We start from the raw sequence: 18,367 nt of genomic DNA, 5'->3' as shown, positions 1-18,367 counted from the left end.
TAAATGATCAGTTCCAGGCTAGAGACCTCCGTCTCCTGAGACAAACTGGCAGCCACCAGACACGCCCTTCCAAGTGTCAACATCCATTGGAAAAACACCCCCCACATCACGGAGCAGGGGTGTTGGAAGGGGATGTGGGAGTCAGCGGGAATGGTGGCTTGAATCTGGGGGTGTTAGCCCGCGGTGAATTCCCAGGGCTTCCACTCGGTGAGTTGAGGACAACGTTATACAGTAAAAGGAAGCTGGTGCTAACTGTCACTTTCTTAAGATGCTCTTTGATTCCCTGGATGCTGGCAGCAGAGAAAACAGGCAGGAGGTTCAGGTCAGCCAGGTGTTGGTGCAGCTACACCAAGTCCGGATGTCACCCCATTGGGGCAGAACCGCTGGGCTCATCCGGGTTCATTTTCGCTGGGGTACCCGTGGTCTGGTGACCTGAGCTGAAGGACCACCCCTGTCCCATCTCCTTAGGGCTGGACCAATTCCATCCACTCCACTCGTGTTACACATTTCCTAGTGAGAATGTACAAGACAGGACATCAGCCTGGGGGACGTGCCAATAGGCATCGTTGTTGCATCCAAGTTCTGCTGACAGATTCTCGCAGACACTCACTGACCCATGAGTGACAGAGAGGATGCTCCAGGCGTAGGACGAGTTCAAGGTGAGTTGGGAAACCATGAAGGGTCCTCTGAGCAAGCTCTGGACATCGACGGCATCGTTGGGGAAAACACAGTTTTAAAGCAACAGCAAGGGACTTCCCTGGGGGCGCAGCGGTTAAGAATCCGCCTGCCAGTGCAGGGGACACAGGTTCGAGCCCTGGTTCGGGAAGATCCCACATGCCACAGAGCAACGAAGCCCGTGCGTCGCAACTACGGAGCCTGTGAGCCACAGCTACTGATCCCACGTGCCACAACTATTGAAGCCCGCGTGCCTGGAGCTCGTGCACCACAATAAGAGTAGCCCCCGCTCTCCACAACTAGAGAAAGCCCGCGCGCAGCAATAAAGACCCAACGCAGCCAATAAATAAAAAATAAAATAAACCTATTTAAAAAAAAAAAAGCAACGGCAAGGACATCACGGCTGTGCACGCAGCTGCCCAGCCCCCGCGTCCAGCCCGTCCTGGGCTTCACCCACCAGGGAAGCCGCGTGGGGACCGCAGCCCTGTGGAGGCTGGACCCAAAACTCCCGGGGTCCCTGCTCACGACTAAACCCCATGATTAAGTGACACGCTGAGCGTACTCATGCTGGTTTCTAATTTTTTTTTTTTTTTTTTGCTGTGGACCATTTTTTAAAAGTCTCGATTGAATCTGTGACAGTATTGCTTATGCTGTATGTTTTGGTTTTTTGGCCACGAGGCACGTGCGATCTTAGTTCCAAGACCAGGGATTGAAAAGATCGGCTTCTGCCAACTGAAATGTGGGGAAAGGAGCAAAAAAGGAGATATCTGCTTGTTCATTGATGCATTTGACTGGTGAGTGGACATACGTCTGTGGCCTTAAATATCTGAATATCTTATTGTCCTATTGTGACATGTGGTTTCCACACTTTGTACCTTTTTTTTTTTTTTTTTTTTTTTGGCCACACTGCACAGCTTGTGGGATCGAACCTGAGCCCTCAGTGGTGATGGGATCTTAGTTCCCCGACCAGGGATCAAACCTGAGCCCTCAGTGGTCAAAGCGTAGGACCACCAGGGAATTCCCCACAGTTTTTACATCTATAGATGATTTTTGCCTTGGATATAAAAGCCAAGCCACTCACTTAGGTGATGGTTTCAATCCAAAGAACACGTATATGTTTTGTATCCAAGAACTATACCGTGCGCTGTTTGCACTTGCCTGCTGTGATGTGGGTAGGCTCTTACCATGGTTTTCATGCTTTTCTAATGATGCTTGTTCTGTGATGCTTGTTTAACAGATGGATATCAAATGTCTCCTTTGCCTGTATATTTCCATGCTTAGGTACTTTTTTTTCTCCCCATCTTTATTGGAGTATAATTGTCTTACACTGTTGTGCCAGTTTCTACTGTACAACACAGTGAATCAGCTGTATGTGTACATATATCCCCACATCCCCTCCCTCTTGAGCCTCCCTCCCACCCTCCCCGTCCCACCCCTCTAGGTCATCACCCATCATCGAGCTGATCTCCCCGTGCTCTGCAGCAGCTTCCCGCTAGCCATCTACGTTACATTTGGTCGTGTGTATATGTCCGTGCTACTCTCTCACTACGTCCCAGCTTCCCCTTCACCCCCAGCCCCGTGTCCTCAAGTCCGTTCTCTATGTCTGCATCTCTATTCCTGCCCTGCCACTAGGTTCATCAGTACCATTTCTTTAGATTTCGTATATATGTGTTAGCAGACGGTATTTGTTTTTCTCTTGCTGACTTACTTCACTCTGTGTGACAGACTCTAGCTCCATCCACCTCACTACAAATAACTCAATTTCGTTCCTTTTAATTCTGCCACAATTTTGAATGCAGAGATTTTTACTGTCAGTGGAACTAACAATGCAAAAGTAAAGACGTCTGGAAGCCGGCAACCAAGGCAGTCACGTGAGGAATGCAAAAACGCCTGGAAAGGAGGACAGAAGGTTCTGGAAAGGGAGGAGGTTCTGAATCCGCCTGGAGCACGTGACCAGGAAAGGCGGCGTCCACGTGTCTCAGCGAAAATCTACAGACGGAGGGAAGCCTGAGATCCGAGGCAGGACCGGGGGTGGCAGTGAACCCTGATGTTCGTCGGCCCAGCCGGACCCGGGTGCTGGGACTGAGCGCTCGGGGGTGCTGAACGCACAGTCACGCCCCCGGCCAGTGAAAATGTTGAGATTCAAACAGCAAGTGAGTGTGTCCAAAATCATCCTTAAGTCAACGGAGAAAACGCTGGTGAGAGCATCGTGTGGACGGGTGCATCGGTCACCCTCTCCCTGTGTTTCCAGGACTGTCACCAGGGAGGGCAGACACACCTCGCCCGCCCCACGACCACGGCAGAGACGCCGCCACCTACTGAGGGGCTTCCTCCAACGAGCAAGTGCTCTGGGCACACAGCACGTGCCGGGACTCCCCGCAGACACGGCCAGGGCACCTGGGGCCAGTGCGTCAGAAACGCCCAACTCTGCTACGAGCTCGTGCGTTGCACTGTTTCCAGAAAGACACCAAGGAAAGGCCGGAGGACTGCGTATCCTCCCAGGGTGGGCGCATCAAAACCAAAATCTGCCTCCGACCCAGAAAACCCTCCGAGAAGGAGACAATTTCATCATTGACTCAGCGTGAAAGCAGAAGGCAATCAAAGAGACTGCAAAGACGGGAGGTCATGTCAGCCTTTTATACAGCAAAGTGGCTACAGCCCGTCTCAATCACATTCTTGGGATAAAATTGCTCCATCATCAAAAAGTCTCAAAAGAGTAAATGCTGGAGAGGGTGCGGAGAAAAGGGAACCCTCCTGCACTGCGGGTGGGAATGTAAACTGGTGCAGCCACTGTGGAGACCAGTGTGGAGGTTCCTTACAAACCTAAATATAGAGCTACCATATGACCCAGCAATCCCACTCCCGGGCATGTATCCGGAAAAGATGAAAATTCTAATTCGAAAAGGCACATGCGCCCCAGTGTTCACAGCAGCACTGTCTACAACAGCCAAGACACGGAAACCCCTGAAGTGTCCACCAACAGAGGAATGGGTAAAGAAGATGTGGTGCATGTGTACAATGGAATATTACTCAGCCGTAAAAAAAACAATGAAATCATGTCATTTGCAGCCACGTGGATGGACCTAGAGACTGTCACACTGTGTGACGCACGTCAGAGAAAAGCACATATCATATAACATCGCTTCTATGTGGAATCTAAAAATGGTACAGATGGACGTATTTGCAAAGCAGAAACAGAGTCACAGATGTAGAGGAAAAAAGTGATGGTTACTAGAGGGGAAAGGGGGGCATAAATGGGGAGGTAGGGATTGACATACACACGCTGCTATGTATAATTTAGATAAACAACAAGGACCTGGCGTACAGCACAGGGAACTCTGCTCACTATTTTGTAATGGCCTGTGTGGGGAAAGAATCTGAAACAGAATAGATGCACGTGTTTGTAGAAAACGGCATCACTCTGCTCTACACCTGAAACTCACACCACATTGCACATCAGCTGCACGTCCCTTAAAAATTAAAAAGGAGAACGCGGCCCTGTGTGAAGCGATGCTGGAGCATTCGGGTGATTAGAAAACCACTGTACTTCTGGACCCACTTCCTGGAGCCTCACGAAGGGCGACAGGAAGAAAAAGGGCACTTGAGGGAGGGGACGAGATGGGCAGCCTCCCCTGTTTCCGTGGAACTTATGGAATCCGGGACAATCACATCCAACAGCCCTGCGAGCACCGCTGCCAGAGAAGCAACACCCAAGCGCCTCCTGCAGAGACGGGGGAGCGCCACGCAAAGCACCACAGTGGGAAACGGTTGCGTCGGGGAGACAGAAACCCCGGGCGAGAAACACAAGGTGCTACTGATGCGTGGCCCAAACCTCCTTGGATCCAACCCACCAAGGGGAAAGGCACCACGGTGAGTCACCCGTGTCCTAAGAGAGACATCAGACGCCTTTTTCGGGGAGGAAACGCCAAGCGCATAAATAGGGAAGCTATTTGGGCATCTTCCCCAACCCCCCCCACATCGGGCCCCAAGTCCCTGCTTTCTCGATCCACCTGTCGGTGCCTCTGCAGGGACCCCTGGCTCTAACGGTCCCCGGTCCCCTGGCGCTCGGTGCTGACGTATGATACGAACTCCTGAATGCCTGAAGAGCTATGCTGAAAACTGGCTTCGTGTGGATCTGGCCAGGCAAGCATCTTTGTTATTTTTCAGGGTTACCCCTGACATATTTATTTGGAGGGAGAAACATCAGTTTTTAGTAATCCTTGATCTTGGGAAATACATCCATGAGAGTTATGGGGAGAACTCCTAGGAGGATAAAATATAAATCCCAAGCAGTGATTACAAATCTGCCCCACTTCTGGCACAGGGATGGGAAACTAGATCAATGAAATTTTGATGTGAATAAATGAGAAATATTGACCAGCTCGGCAGGAGGCCGCCTATTGATCACTCGCGGGTTGGCTAAATCCTCCGTTTGGCTCATGTGCTCCCCCCGGCCAGGGAGAGGCGGTCTGCTTCTATTTGTGTCACGTTAGCGGAAGGCAGAAACACTGGAGTCTCGAATAAAAAACATTTGCAAAATGCTGATGGCTCTCTGCAAGGATACATTTTAGAAAGGCAAAGCGTGACGTCTAGCCAGCCGGGCCCCTTGGACGTCTTCTCTGTGGGACGCAGCTGGGGCTGTTTCCCGTGAGACTTGATGCCTAGGGTGGGTGAGCAGGTGTTGTCCTAGTAGCCCATCTCCTTTGAACCAACCACCTCGAGGGGAGGAGTTAATATCCCAAAGGAGGGTCCCGGGCGTACGGCTTTGGGAAACTTTGCAGACCCTCCCGGACACCAACGGTACCGTCGACAGGGGACCTTTCTGAGAAGTCCTGTAGCTGGGAACCTGTTTGCACCTGCCGATGCAGAATCTCCCCAATATCCGTCCCTTCAGAACTGTTGTTTGGGGGCTTCCCTGCGGGCGCAGGGGCTAAGAATCCGCCTGCCCATGCGGGGGACACGGGTTCGCGCCCTGGTCCGGGAAGATCCCACAGGCTGCGGAGCCACGAAGCCCGTGCCCCACAACGACGGAGCCTGTGCTCTAGAGCCTGCGAGCCACAACTGTTGAAGCCTGAATGCTGCAACTACTGAAGCCCATGCGCCGAGAGCCCGTGCTCTGCAACAAGAGAAGCCACCACAAGGAGAAGCCCACGCACCACCATGAAGAGGAGCCCCCGCTCCCCGCAACCAGATAAAGCCCGTGCACAGCAATGAAGACCCAATGAAGCCAATAAATAAATAAATAAAATAAATAAGTTAAAAAAAATGGGAAAAAAACGCTGTCATCTGAACACAACAAAGACACATCCTCATACACAAACCAAGCCACCAGACAAATGAGAAAATCCTTCACTTCCCCCAAATCAGCTAAGGCTGCCCCGAGCCTCCAGCACACACTGGGCTGGTGATGAATCCACTGTCAGTCTGGACCGCACTCTCCTCACTACCCCCTGGCCCGGGGGGCACTTATCCCTGTAGCCAACCACCCATCCTGGGCAGCATGGGGGGATGCCCCTTCCTAGGCCCGGGGGTTGCCAACACTTCTGGCGTTCTGTGGCATCTCCAGGAGGAGCTGGACCAGCAGGAGCGGGAACATGCCACGTGCCGTGAAGCAGCTAAGCCCGTGCACCACAACTACTGAGGCTTCGTGCTGCAACTACTGGAGCCCAGGCGCCTAGAGCCCGTGCTCCACAACACGAGAAGCCACTGCAATGAGAAGCCCGTGCAATGCCACGAAGAGTAACCCCCGCTCGCCACAACGAGAGAAAGCCCAAGCGCAGCAACGTAGACCCAATGCAGCCAAAAAAATAAGTAAATAAATACATTTATTTAAAAGAGAAAAAGAGAGAAACAGTTGGGTGTGAGGGTCTGGAGCCCAAATCATGATCATCATGGAAACACACTGAGGATTTAGTAAAATAACACTCGCGAAAACACCCAGCCCTTTGTAAGTCCCTCATACATCTTAGCCCGAGTGGACCCGTCCAGGTATCAGATCCACAGGACACATCATCACAGTTTACCTCACTTCAAAGCCACATCCTAAAATTGATTATTCTGATAACAAAAGCCAAACACACCAGTTGCATGAAGCAGTGGCAACAACTGAAACACATTTCCATGGGAGTCCCGCTTTCCCTAAGGATGGCCGAGAGCTCGTGTCTGTGTCCAAATTAGCCCCTGGATTTCACCCAAACTCACCGTTATTGACCAGGACGTGGAGGGGGATTTTCTTCATCTTGAACTTCTGGACGAACTGCCGGATAGACCTCATGGACGCCAGGTCGCAGTATAGAAATTCCACTGGAGAAAGACAGAAACCCGTGGTTATCTTCCAATCTACCGCAGACACTAAGATGATTTCTAAAGAGGCAAACTTCTATTCCCACTGGGGAGTAGCACTGGGTTAGAGAAGAGAGGAAGATACATCTTGGGGAACATCCTTGACGATGCCCTCCTTTTTGAGTGTAGGTGGGACTGTGACTTCCCTGAAGTCAACAGAATACGGCAAAGACGATGGGATACCAGTTCCTCGATGGGGTCCCCTCATACGGCAAAGATACTCAGATGCCACCCCTATTTCATTATATAATCTTCCCTCTTGCAAGCAGACGAGAGGAAGAGAGATTCTCCCACTGGCCTGGAAGAAGTAAGCTGCCTTGTTGTGAGACGGCCATGCGGCAAGACGCTCACGGCAGCTTCTGGGAGCTGAAAACAGCACCCAGCCGAGAGCCAGCAAGACAGCCAGAACCTCAGATCTACAACCTCAAGGGACTGAGTTCATCCAACCACCACGTGAGCTTGGGAGGTGATCTTGGCATCCAGGGGGGAACTCAGACCAGACAACCCTCCTGAGTGGAAGGCAGTTTTCTGGGTCATTCTGCGGTGGTGTGGTCCCGGCACTGTCACAGCTGGCTCTGCTCAAGGATCGCTTTGGGTCTCTCCAGGCCCAGCTCTTGATGAGATGCTCACAGGGACATCTGTGGTCCCAAGAACAGAGGGGAGTACGGCTTCCATATCCCAAGGACCGGCACCTACTGTGGCACGCACCCCAGGCGTGAGACCCGCCTGCAGGATTTTGTTGGTTTATGTTTGCTGTAGGACATTTTAAATATCATTACAAGTGACAGGGCAGGAATAAAGATGCAGATGCAGAGAACGGAATTGAGGACACGGGGAGGGGGAAGGGGAGGCTGGGACGTAGTGAGAGAGTAGCCAGACATATACACACTACCCAATGTAACATAGATGGCTAGTGGGAAGCTGCTGCAGAGCACAGGGAGATCAGCTCGATGATGGGTGATGACCTAGAGGGGTGGGATAGGGAGGGTGTGAGGGAGTTGTGGGAGGGAGGGGATATGGGGATGTATGTACACATACAGCGGATTCACTTTGTTGTACAGCAGAAACTAACACAACACTGTAAAGCAATTATATTCCAAAAAAGAGCTTAAAAAAAAAAAGACAAGGAAAAAAAAGAAAAAAAGGAAAGAAAATATCATTACACCTGGCAACCACCGAAAGTGCACGCTTGGGAAGGTACATATTTTGGAACACACACGCGTGTGCACTCGGAAGGGACGTTTTAAGATTATCTTGAGCACAGAGAATGGACCTATGCGTGCCAAGTCACACAGCCACTGAGGACAAGTGAGTGTGCATTTTCAATATTTTCCCTAAAAAGTGCAGTGGGGCGGGGTGGGCATACACCTGGATCAGAGTTACTCAGCGTGGTCTACGGACAGGCACCACTGTTGGTTACCAGTTCACCAGAGGACACATTCAGAAACTGAGGATGCATTTAGGAATTTAAAAAAAAAAATCAATAGTCATCTTATGTTTGCTGAATCCAATGATTTTTTTAAAAAAGCAACAGGGATTTCCCTGGAGGCACAGTGGTTAAGAATCCCCCTACCAATGCAGGGGACACGGGTTCGATCCCTGGTCCGGGAAGATCCCACATGCCGCAGAGCAACGAAGCCCGTGTACCACAACCACTGAGCCTGTGCTCTAGAGCCTGTGAGCCACAAAGACTGAGCCCACGTGCAACAACTACTGAAGCCCGAGTACCTAGAGCCCGTTCTCCACAACAAGAGCCCACAATAAGAAGCCCGTGCACCACAATGAAGAGTAGCCCCGACTCGCTGCAACTAGAGAAAGCTCACACACAGCAACAGGCCCAATGCAACAAAAAGTAATAATAGTAATTTTTTTAAATTAAAAAATTTTTTAAAAAAAGAAAAAATTGAATAGACTTTTAAAAAAAAAAATCAACACTGGGCACTGCCATCTTGCGTGTTTCTTAAATGTATATTTTCTCATAATTCCTTCCTATTCTGTCTCCAACGGCATCAGGCTGTGACAGATTGGGGAAAGGGGAGGTTTGCCACAGGGAGTCTGGAAGTCCCGCTGTAGAACACAGGGCCATCTGGATAGGAACTCCTGACACACTGTTCTAACTCTCCCCTGAAACACTCCCAAGAAGGCAAAAAAAAAAAAAAAAAAAAAGGAAAACCCACACAACTGCCAATAACTAGAACCCGTGGTAAAAGGAGGGCCGGACCCACACACTCAGCTTCCGGAAACAGAGCACTGTTACTGGGTCTCTGAAAAGTCGGAAGATGCCTTTTCCCTGCTCCTTGGGGGAAAAGGATCAGAAATGACAAGAAACGTGAGCACTGAGGTTCCCCGTGGAGAGTGTTGCCTTGGGAGGGAGCCGCAGGGTTTTACCTCCTTTCTGCTCACTCTTTTCCTTTTTTCTCTTTTTTGTAGCTATGCTGGGCGGCTTGTGGGATCTTAGTTCCCCGACCGGGGATCGAACCTGCACCCTCGGTAGTGAAATCGCCGAGTCCTAACGACTGCACAGCCAGGGAATTCCCTCTGTCCACTCGTGGCATCAGCACCACTTTCTACGTCCACTCAAGAGCTGCCCCCCACCCCTCACCTCTACAACAGCATCACTGGCAGGAGGACGGGGTAACATTGCACAGGGAATATGAGCCCCGAAATCAAGCCCTACAGCGGAGGAGGGCAGACGGGTCCCTGCAGGCCAGAATGCTTTAAGGGCTCCAGCCTGGAGAAAAGAAACACAGAAGGCAAGCTGCAAAGCGCGAGCCCTCCTCTCATCGAGCAGAGACACCAGGATTAACCACCGACGGGACATGCGGCTGCATGCATGCGAGGGGCTCACCTAAAGGCCAAGTGGGGGTTGCATCTCCCCTATGTGAGAGGGGCCAGGGGTAACTGACACAGCAGGGCTCCTGGTGGGGAGGAGACACGGGTGACATTTTTCATTTTACCTGGGGTACTGTCAACGATGTCTTCATTTCTATCTGGATAATTAGAGAAATGAAGATTGCCATGTTTTGAGACTAGTCAAGGTACCCCTAGAAGACAAGAAATAGGACGTCTGCCGTGCAGATGACCACAGCATAGGAGGTACACCAGCTGCCCGAGGAGCAAAACAAGAGACCCAAGGAACAGGTAGGGGAGCAGCTTGAAAGAGGAAGCGTGAACCCCCAGTGTCTGGTCATGACACAAAACCAAGATGGTAGCCTCTTACTGGAAGACCACACTTGCTATAGGAAAAAGGAGAACTCTTCTCTACATTCATTACAGAGTTTTTAAAAGTGGGGATTAAAAATTAAAAAGCTGGGGACTTCCCTGGTGGTGCGATGGTTCGGAATTTGCCTGCCAATGCAGGGGACACAGGTTCCATCCCTGGTCTGGAAAGATCCCACGTGCCGCAGAGCAACTAAGCCCGTGCGCCACAACTACTGAGCCTGGGAGCTCTAGAGCCCATGAGGCACAACTACTGAGCCCAAGTGCCACAACTACTGAAGCCCGTGTATCTAGAGCCCGTGCTCCACAACAAGAGAAGCCACCACAATGAGGAGCCCGCACACCACAATGAAGAGTAGCCCCTGCTCACGCAACTAGAGAAAGCCCGCGTGCAGCAACGAAGACCCAATGCAGACAATAAATAATAGATAAACAGATAGATATATTTTAAAAAATATATTAATGGGACAACGTGGGTCCAACACTCAGTCAATGTGAAGTCACGACAGTCGTGTGCTGTGTTGTCAGAATACCACAACACCGCAGTCCAGTTCCCAGGACCTCTTGGCTACGCAGGGAGACGTGGACGGAACCAAAACGGTCATGGGAGAAATGAGTGTACATCTTTCAGCATCTGACAAATCAATAGACACACACACAAAATAACAAAAAGAGGAAAGAAACAAGGACCCCGAGACGACTGTGAATCCTGCATTTGACAAGGCTGAAGATGCAAACTTACAAACAGGAACAAGTCTCTTGTAGGAAGAAGATTTTTAAATTATAGGTATGTACTTCTCGCCACATTAATAATATGCTAGATTTACAAGTAAAAGATGAACATCTCAAGGAAATGAGTGCTCTTCTGAGAAAAAACACTGATTGTTACACTCTAATCAAGGAAATTAGGACTAATCAGAGCAACGACTACGGGAGAAATAGAAAAATTAACGAAAGAACGAAATGCGGAAAAGGCGGGGGCGGTGTCAACGGTATTTTTTCAAATTCTTTCCGACTGTCACAAAAGAGAAAATCCCACCTCTCTTGATTGAGTTAGAACATAGGGGGGCCTAAAACCCCGAGTTGATTCTTTTTATGACGCGTGCCTTGTTCTGATACAAAAATCTGCAAAGAAATAGCACCAGAAGGAGAGAGGAGTTCACATCAATATCTAGAGAGGGAAAAACAATCACAAACAAAAACGTAAATTAAAACGTTTCCACTGGCATAAACATAAGCACATAGGAAAAAACACAAGATGATTTTCACACAGGCTGTGTGTTCAGAGATGATTGCTGCCGTGAAATGGGTCCTAGAGCTGGTTCTGTGCACCTCGCCCTAACCACGACCCACCTGGGAACCTAACGGGGGCGATTTCAGGGCCTCCCAGACCCTGAAAGGCTGAGAGGCACTGCTTATGGGGAAGGGGGTTCAGCTGAGCATGACAAGCTTTCACATCTCCCAAGAGCAAACACAGCCCCCGTGGACATCTGCCACCCTGCCTCCCCAACGGGGAACAGGGCTCACTCGTCCTCTGTGTGGGGCGGCAAGGGCTGTTTGGCTCTGTCATCGCCGAATTCTGGGAGCTGCCGGCTGCCGTATCCACGCCAGGCAGGGATGCAGCTCTCAGAGTCCTGGCCCCGTCTTCACTCCAGACAAAGGAAGAGGGGTCCCCAAAGGCTGGGATGCACCCAGAGAGAGAACAGCTCAGTGATCACACCCAGCCTGTCACATCCTCCTGCATCTCTCTATTTAAATAATAAAGGTGAAAGAGCGCCCCAAAATTGATATCAAAAGGACAAACAACCTTATGAAAAAACACAGACAAGGGCCATGAATGGGTACTTCCCAAAGGAAGAAAACTGAACGGCAGATACACACCCTCAAAGACATTTTACGTCAACAGTCAGTAGGAAATGCAAATTAAAACCGGAAGAAGATGTCATTTCGCATCCATCAAGGTGGAGAAAACGCCAGACCTCACATCATCAAGGTTGAAGAGGACGCAGAATAAATCAATGTTTATACGCCGCTCTCTGGGATATAAACTGGTCCAGATCTTTGCAGAAGAACTTAATATTACAGAATCATTTTGAATATGTGTCGCACTGGATTGAGCAATGCCACGTGCAGGTATATATATCGTACAAAAATGCCCTATCCGTGTCCGTCAGGAGACGTGTATGCGGACATCTGTATCGGCACTGTTTCTATGGGCAGAAACAAATACAGCAGAAATAGATCAAATGCCTGTCACCCAGAAAAATCGTAATTATTCATTAATTAAAAACAAACGTGACTTATACATATCTCTTGGTTGATGTAGACAGAGAGACACACGCAAGTCTGCTGAGACGTGAAATCCTATTTTCTATGTAAGAAGCAGATCTAAGCTGCCCCAAAACCAGGTAGGGAAGGGGAACAGAGGGAGACTGTGGGGGGGGGGGGGGGGGGAGAGACAGAGAGAGACAGAGTCCAAGACAGAGACAAACAGAGACAGAGATGAAGATATAGAGACAGAGATGAAGATATAGAGGCAGAGATGAAGATATAGAGGCAGAGATGGAGGGAGACAGGCACAAAGAGTCAGAGAGACAGAGTCGGAGAGAGAGAGAGACAAAAAGACAGATACAGAGACAGAGATGGAGAGAGACAGAGATGGAGAGAGACAGAGATGGAGAGAGACAGAGATGGAGAGAGACAGATGGAGAGAGACAGATGGAGAGACAGAGTCAAAGACAGAGACAGAGAGAGAAAGCAGAGACACAAAGATACAAGCAGAGACACAGAATCGAAGAGAGAAAGAGAGTGAGAGAGACCTCTGGCACGCAGTGAGAAAACTGAATAAACCACTGAGCACCTTTCTCTCCGGTTCCCTCCCGCGCCTCCTCAACAGGGCATGTCCTCCCAGGAGGCGTCCTGAGTGGGGTGCGTGCATTTTCCCGGAACAGGAGGCTGTCCCCAGAGAGCATCCTGAGGACGGCTCTGCATCAGGACCAGGACACCAGCGTGGAATAAGCTCCACGCACCCTCTCTTCCTAGAGCCCCCCGCCCGCCATCTCCCCAGAGCGACTCAGCATCACAGCCAGGAAATCAGGAGACGCCGAGAAGAAGCAACCACGTTTTAAAATCACCAGCCCGGCTTGTTTGCTTTCTGGGGTCTGTGACCCCACCCCATAGCGTGGATTTGCTTTTGCTCTTTAGCTAGTGTGGGCAGACCTTGTTTTATGACATCGTCATGGATTGTACTTTGCAAGTGCTGTGGGGTTTTTGCTGCTGGGTTTTTTGTTTGTTTGTTTTACAAATGGACGGTTTGGGGCAGCCGCGCCTCGGACAAGTCGATGGGGCCATTTTTCCAACAGCCCTTGCTCAGCGTTTTGTCTCTGCATTGTATGTTGGTCAATCTCGCTGTATCTCAAACATTTTCATTAGGGCTCTGTTTGCAGTGATCGGAGATCCCTCCTGGGGCTACTGCAAAGGATCATGACTCGCTGAAAGCTCACGGTATGCAAGCCATTTTTGGCAGTAAACGTTCTTTTTTAAGATTTTTTTTTAAACGTGGACCATTTTTAAAGTCCTTATTGAATGTGTTACAATATTGCTTCTGTTTTATGTTTTGTTTTGTTTTTTGTCCCAAAGGCATGTGGGATCTTAGCTCCCTGACCAGGGATTGAACCTGCATCCCCTGCGTCGGAAGGTGAAGCCTGAGCCACTGGACCGCCAGGGACGTCCCTGCAGTAAAGTATTTTTAAATAAAGGTATGTGCATTATTTTTTTTAAGGCATAATAAGGACCTACTACTGTCCAGCACACGAAACTCTACTCAATACTCTGTAATGACCTATATGGGAAAAGAATCTTAAAAAGAGTAGATAGATGTATATGTATAACTGATTCTACACCTGAAACTAACACAACATTGTAAATCAACTCTACTCCAGTAAAAATTTTAAAAAAAGAAGACATAATGGACTTTTAAGTTACACGTGAATATGTTTTAATCCACGTGCAACTTTTTTTAATTAAAAAAATTGTTTTTTAATCTTAATTTTATTTCTATTTTATTTTTATTTTTGGCTTTGCCACATGACTCGCAGGATCTTAGTTCCCCGACCAGGGATTGAACCCGGGTCCCCAGCACTGGAAGCGCCAAGCCGTAACCACTGCACCACGAGGGAATTCCCAAGACGTAATAGACTTCCTAAGCTATGGTCACTGTGACCAGAACTTTCAGATGCACTGGGAACCAAAGAATTCATGAGTCTTGCTGAATATCACAGAACATGTTACTGCGACATTCGCTTTCTCGTGGTGGTCTGGAATCAAAGCTGTGATACCTCCCAGGTATGTTCGTACCCCTAAAAGGATCAGACCGTACACACCCAGCCTGCCCGGCCAGCATCCGAGGCCCTGGGGCCCCGGCCACGTGGTCGCTGTGTGACACCTGCCCGTCCCCGCAGGTGAGGGGCGTGGCTACAGCCAGGTGGGTGCACTTGCACGGTCGCATCCACCTGCCCTGGTTCCCCGCCGCCCGTCTGTTCACGTCCACTGCCGCGGCCTCACTTCTCGTGGTTCATGGTTCAAAATCCCCTTTTCCTTCCATCTCATGCTCTCCCAGCTGAGCTACTTCTGCTCTGCGCATATTCCCTTTCCCTACACTGTCGACTGAAAGCAAAATGCACAACCTGAAAGTGGAGCATTATGCTTTATCTGGCAGACTTGCTGAGGACTGAAGCCCGGGAGGCAGCCTCTCTGAGGGACTGCTTCCAAAGAGGGTAAGGGAGGAGCCAGGTATCTAGGAGTTTTGCAACAAAACCCAGGTGGTCTGAACATCAAAAGATTATTAAAGAAACCAGACATCTCAGGACTTCCGTGGTGGCGCAGTGGTTCAGAATCCGCCTGCCTGTAGAAAAATGCTACAAATCAACCAGTTTGCAAGGCAGAAATAGAGACACAGATGTAGAGAACAAACATATGGACACCAAGTGGAGAAAGTGGGGTGGGGGAGGGGTTGGGTGGGAAGCATTAAGAGATTGGGATTGCCATATATACATTACTAATAGAAAAAAATATCAAATTTTACACTTTAAATATATGCAGTTTATTGTAAACAAACAAACAAGAAAGAACCCGCCTGCCAATGCAGGGGACACAGGTTCGAGCCCTAGTCCGGGAAGATCCCACATGCCACGGAGCAACGAAGCCCGTGCGCCACAACTACTGAGCCTGTGCTCCAGAGCCCAAGAGCCACAACTCCTAAGCCTGTGTGCTGCAGTTACTAAAGCCTGCGTGCCTAGAGCCCGTGCTCTGCCACAAGAGAAGCCACCGCAGTGAGAAACCCAGGCACTGCAAGGAAGAGCAGCCCCCGCTCACCACAACTAGAGAAAGTCCACGCACAGCAACAAAGACCCAACACAGCCAATAAATAAATAAATAAATTTATAAAACAAAAAAAATGAAACCAGGCATCTCAAGTGAATGAATGTAGCGCTTTTCTATGTATGGGAAGATGCGAGAGTCTGGGCTCACCTTATCTATCTGGGGCCAGTATCCTGTTTCCCTCCATCCTGAGTCCCCCCAGGGAAAAATGCTGGGGCAGCTGCAGTGGCTGAGGGCTTGACGGCTGCAACATCTTCTGTTTAATGAAAAGGCTGGTGACATTTTTTGTCCACATCACCAAAGACGTCTTGGAGATCGAATGCTGTCTTACAGTCACCAGCTGCAGTTCTCTGTCCCCCCACCGCCCACTTTGTCCGCAAGCTCACCCATAACAAGCAAAGCCCCCATCCTCCGATTACACGGACTCTTCCCTACAGACCAATATTTTCGGGACACACACATCCGCCTCCAGCAACGTTCATTTCTTTCAGTTTCCCCATTTGCTTTTCTCTCTCTCCTGGGGGACATGAAACCCACCCCAACCGAACCGTCACAGGAAGGCGTTATGTTCAAGCGCAGAACCTCAAGTATAAAACCACTGCCACCACCGAAAAACATCAACATACATAAAAAGCTTTGCTAAAAGTTGTTGAAATTCGTGAAATTCTTCAAATGTGTATGACTCCCAAGTTTGTTTGGAAAATGAAATTAAAATGAGAACATTCTCGATCGACCGCGAGACCCGGAACAGATGCCCCAAAGCACGTGACAATTAGAGACAAAAAATGACCTGCAACTAACTCGTAAGCCAGCCGGGTAGAAGGCAGTCAGCGTGTTGCTTGGAAACAGGGACTTCTAAATAGCTTTAAAAGCAACGCATACTCCCAGGAGGTAAATGGTCCTTCTGGGGACCTTATTTACTTTTTTCCATCTACAGGGCTGCACTAAAAGCAACATCCGCCCAGCCCAGAGGATCACAGGCCCCTAATTAGTGTAGCTTTTGCGTGTGTTCCCCCACTGTTTACAGATTACAACACCACGATGACATGAGCATTTCTCACAGCCACTCAAGTGCTTAGAGAACTAATCACAGGGTAAATGCAAATTTAATTGCAGGGAGAGATCACCTCACAGCTGTCAGAGTGGCTATTATCAAAAACATAACAAACAACAAATGCTGGAGAGGGTGTGGAGACAAGGGAATCCTCTTACACTGTTGGTGGGAATGTAAACTGGTGCAGCCACCATAGAGAACGGGATGGAGGTGCCTTAAAAACCTAAAAATAGAGCTACCACATGACCCAGCAATCCCACTCCTGGGCACATATCTGGAGAAAACCATCATTCAAAAAGACACACGCACCCCAGTGTTCACAGCAGCACTGTTTACAACAGCCAGGACATGGAAGAAACCTAAACGTCCATTGACAGAGGAATGGATAAAGAAGATGTGGTGCAGATATATAATGGAATATTACTCAGCCATAAAAAAGAATGAAATAATGCCATTTGCAGCAACATGGATGGACCTACAGATAATCATACTAAGTGACGTAAGTCAGATGGAAAAAGACAAATATGTGATATAACTCATATGTGGAATCTAATTTTTTAAAAAAATATAGAAATGAACTTATTTACAAAACAGAAGCTAACTTACAGATATCAAAAACAAACTTATGGTTACCGAAGGGGAAACGTGAGGGATAAATCAGGAGCTTGGGATGGACACACACACACACTACTGTGTATAAGACAGATCAACAACAAGGACCGACTGTACAGCACAGGGAACTCGACTCAATGTTCTGTAATAACCGATATGAGAAAAGAGTGCATATGTGTATGTGTATAACTGATTCACTTTGCTGTACACCTGAAATGAAGACAACATTGTAAATCAACTATACTCCAATAAAATTAAAAAACATTTTTTTTAAAAAGCAGAGAGTAGAATGGTGGTTACCAGAGGTTGGGGTTGGAATGGGGAGATATTGATCAAAGGCTCCAGAGGTGGGGAGGGAGTCGTGGGAGGGAGGGGATATGGGGGTATATGTATAAATACAGCTGATTCACTTTGATGTACCTCAAAAACTAGTACAAGAGTGTAAAGCAAATATATTTCAATAAAGAGCTAAAAAATAAATAAATAAATAAATAAATAAAAATTAAAATTAAAAAAAAAAAGAATTCTGGGGTCTAATGTACATCCTGGTGACTACAGTTAACAATGACATACTGTATACCTGAAATTTGCAAAGACAGTAGATCTTAAGTGTTCTCATCAGCTGCACACAACAAAATGGTAACCGTGCGAGGTGACGGGTGTGCTGTGTGTATGATGAGAACATTTCAGAGCTACTGACATCACAAAATTCCAAGTATATAACACAGCATTGGTTCTGGTAATCATTTCACAATGTACATAGGTATTACATGTTCACACTGGACACCTTTATAAAAAACCAAAACATCACAGTGTACAACTTAAGGTTAACCAATCAATCAATCAGTGAATGATCTCAGTCACAGATTAAAAAAAAAAAAAAAGAAATAAAGAAATTCAAATACTGCAAGATTAATGTTTGGTGGCCAGAAATGGAAAAAAGGGGAAAAATCCAACTCCCGTATACCCCCTTCTCCTGCCCATGTGACCAGTACCTTAACCTGTGAAATTTTCTGTCCGCTAGCATCAATAATGTGGGCTTCAGGTGAAAACGTTCTCCATAAGCAGATTTCATTGAGATGAAAA

The 18,367-nt window shown here is 48.4% G+C and overlaps 1 protein-coding gene across 3 annotated transcripts in view; it reads right to left on the bottom strand.

Annotated features, from left to right (window-relative positions):
- Positions 1-18,367, bottom strand: part of DHRSX (dehydrogenase/reductase X-linked) — a 200,409-nt gene that overhangs the window by 41,763 nt on the left and 140,279 nt on the right. For all 3 annotated transcript variants that reach the window (XM_057717844.1, XM_057717845.1, XM_057717846.1), the window contains exon 4: positions 6,877-6,978. In XM_057717844.1, coding sequence (XP_057573827.1) covers positions 6,877-6,978 — 102 coding nt within the window. The remainder of the gene's footprint in view (positions 1-6,876; positions 6,979-18,367) is intronic.

The sequence above is a fragment of the Hippopotamus amphibius genome, chromosome X (assembly GCF_030028045.1).
Source record: "Hippopotamus amphibius kiboko isolate mHipAmp2 chromosome X, mHipAmp2.hap2, whole genome shotgun sequence".
Classification (NCBI taxonomy): Eukaryota; Metazoa; Chordata; class Mammalia; order Artiodactyla; family Hippopotamidae; genus Hippopotamus; species Hippopotamus amphibius.
Note: the sequence above shows the minus strand (reverse complement) of the source record. Positions and strands in the feature narration are given on the sequence as shown.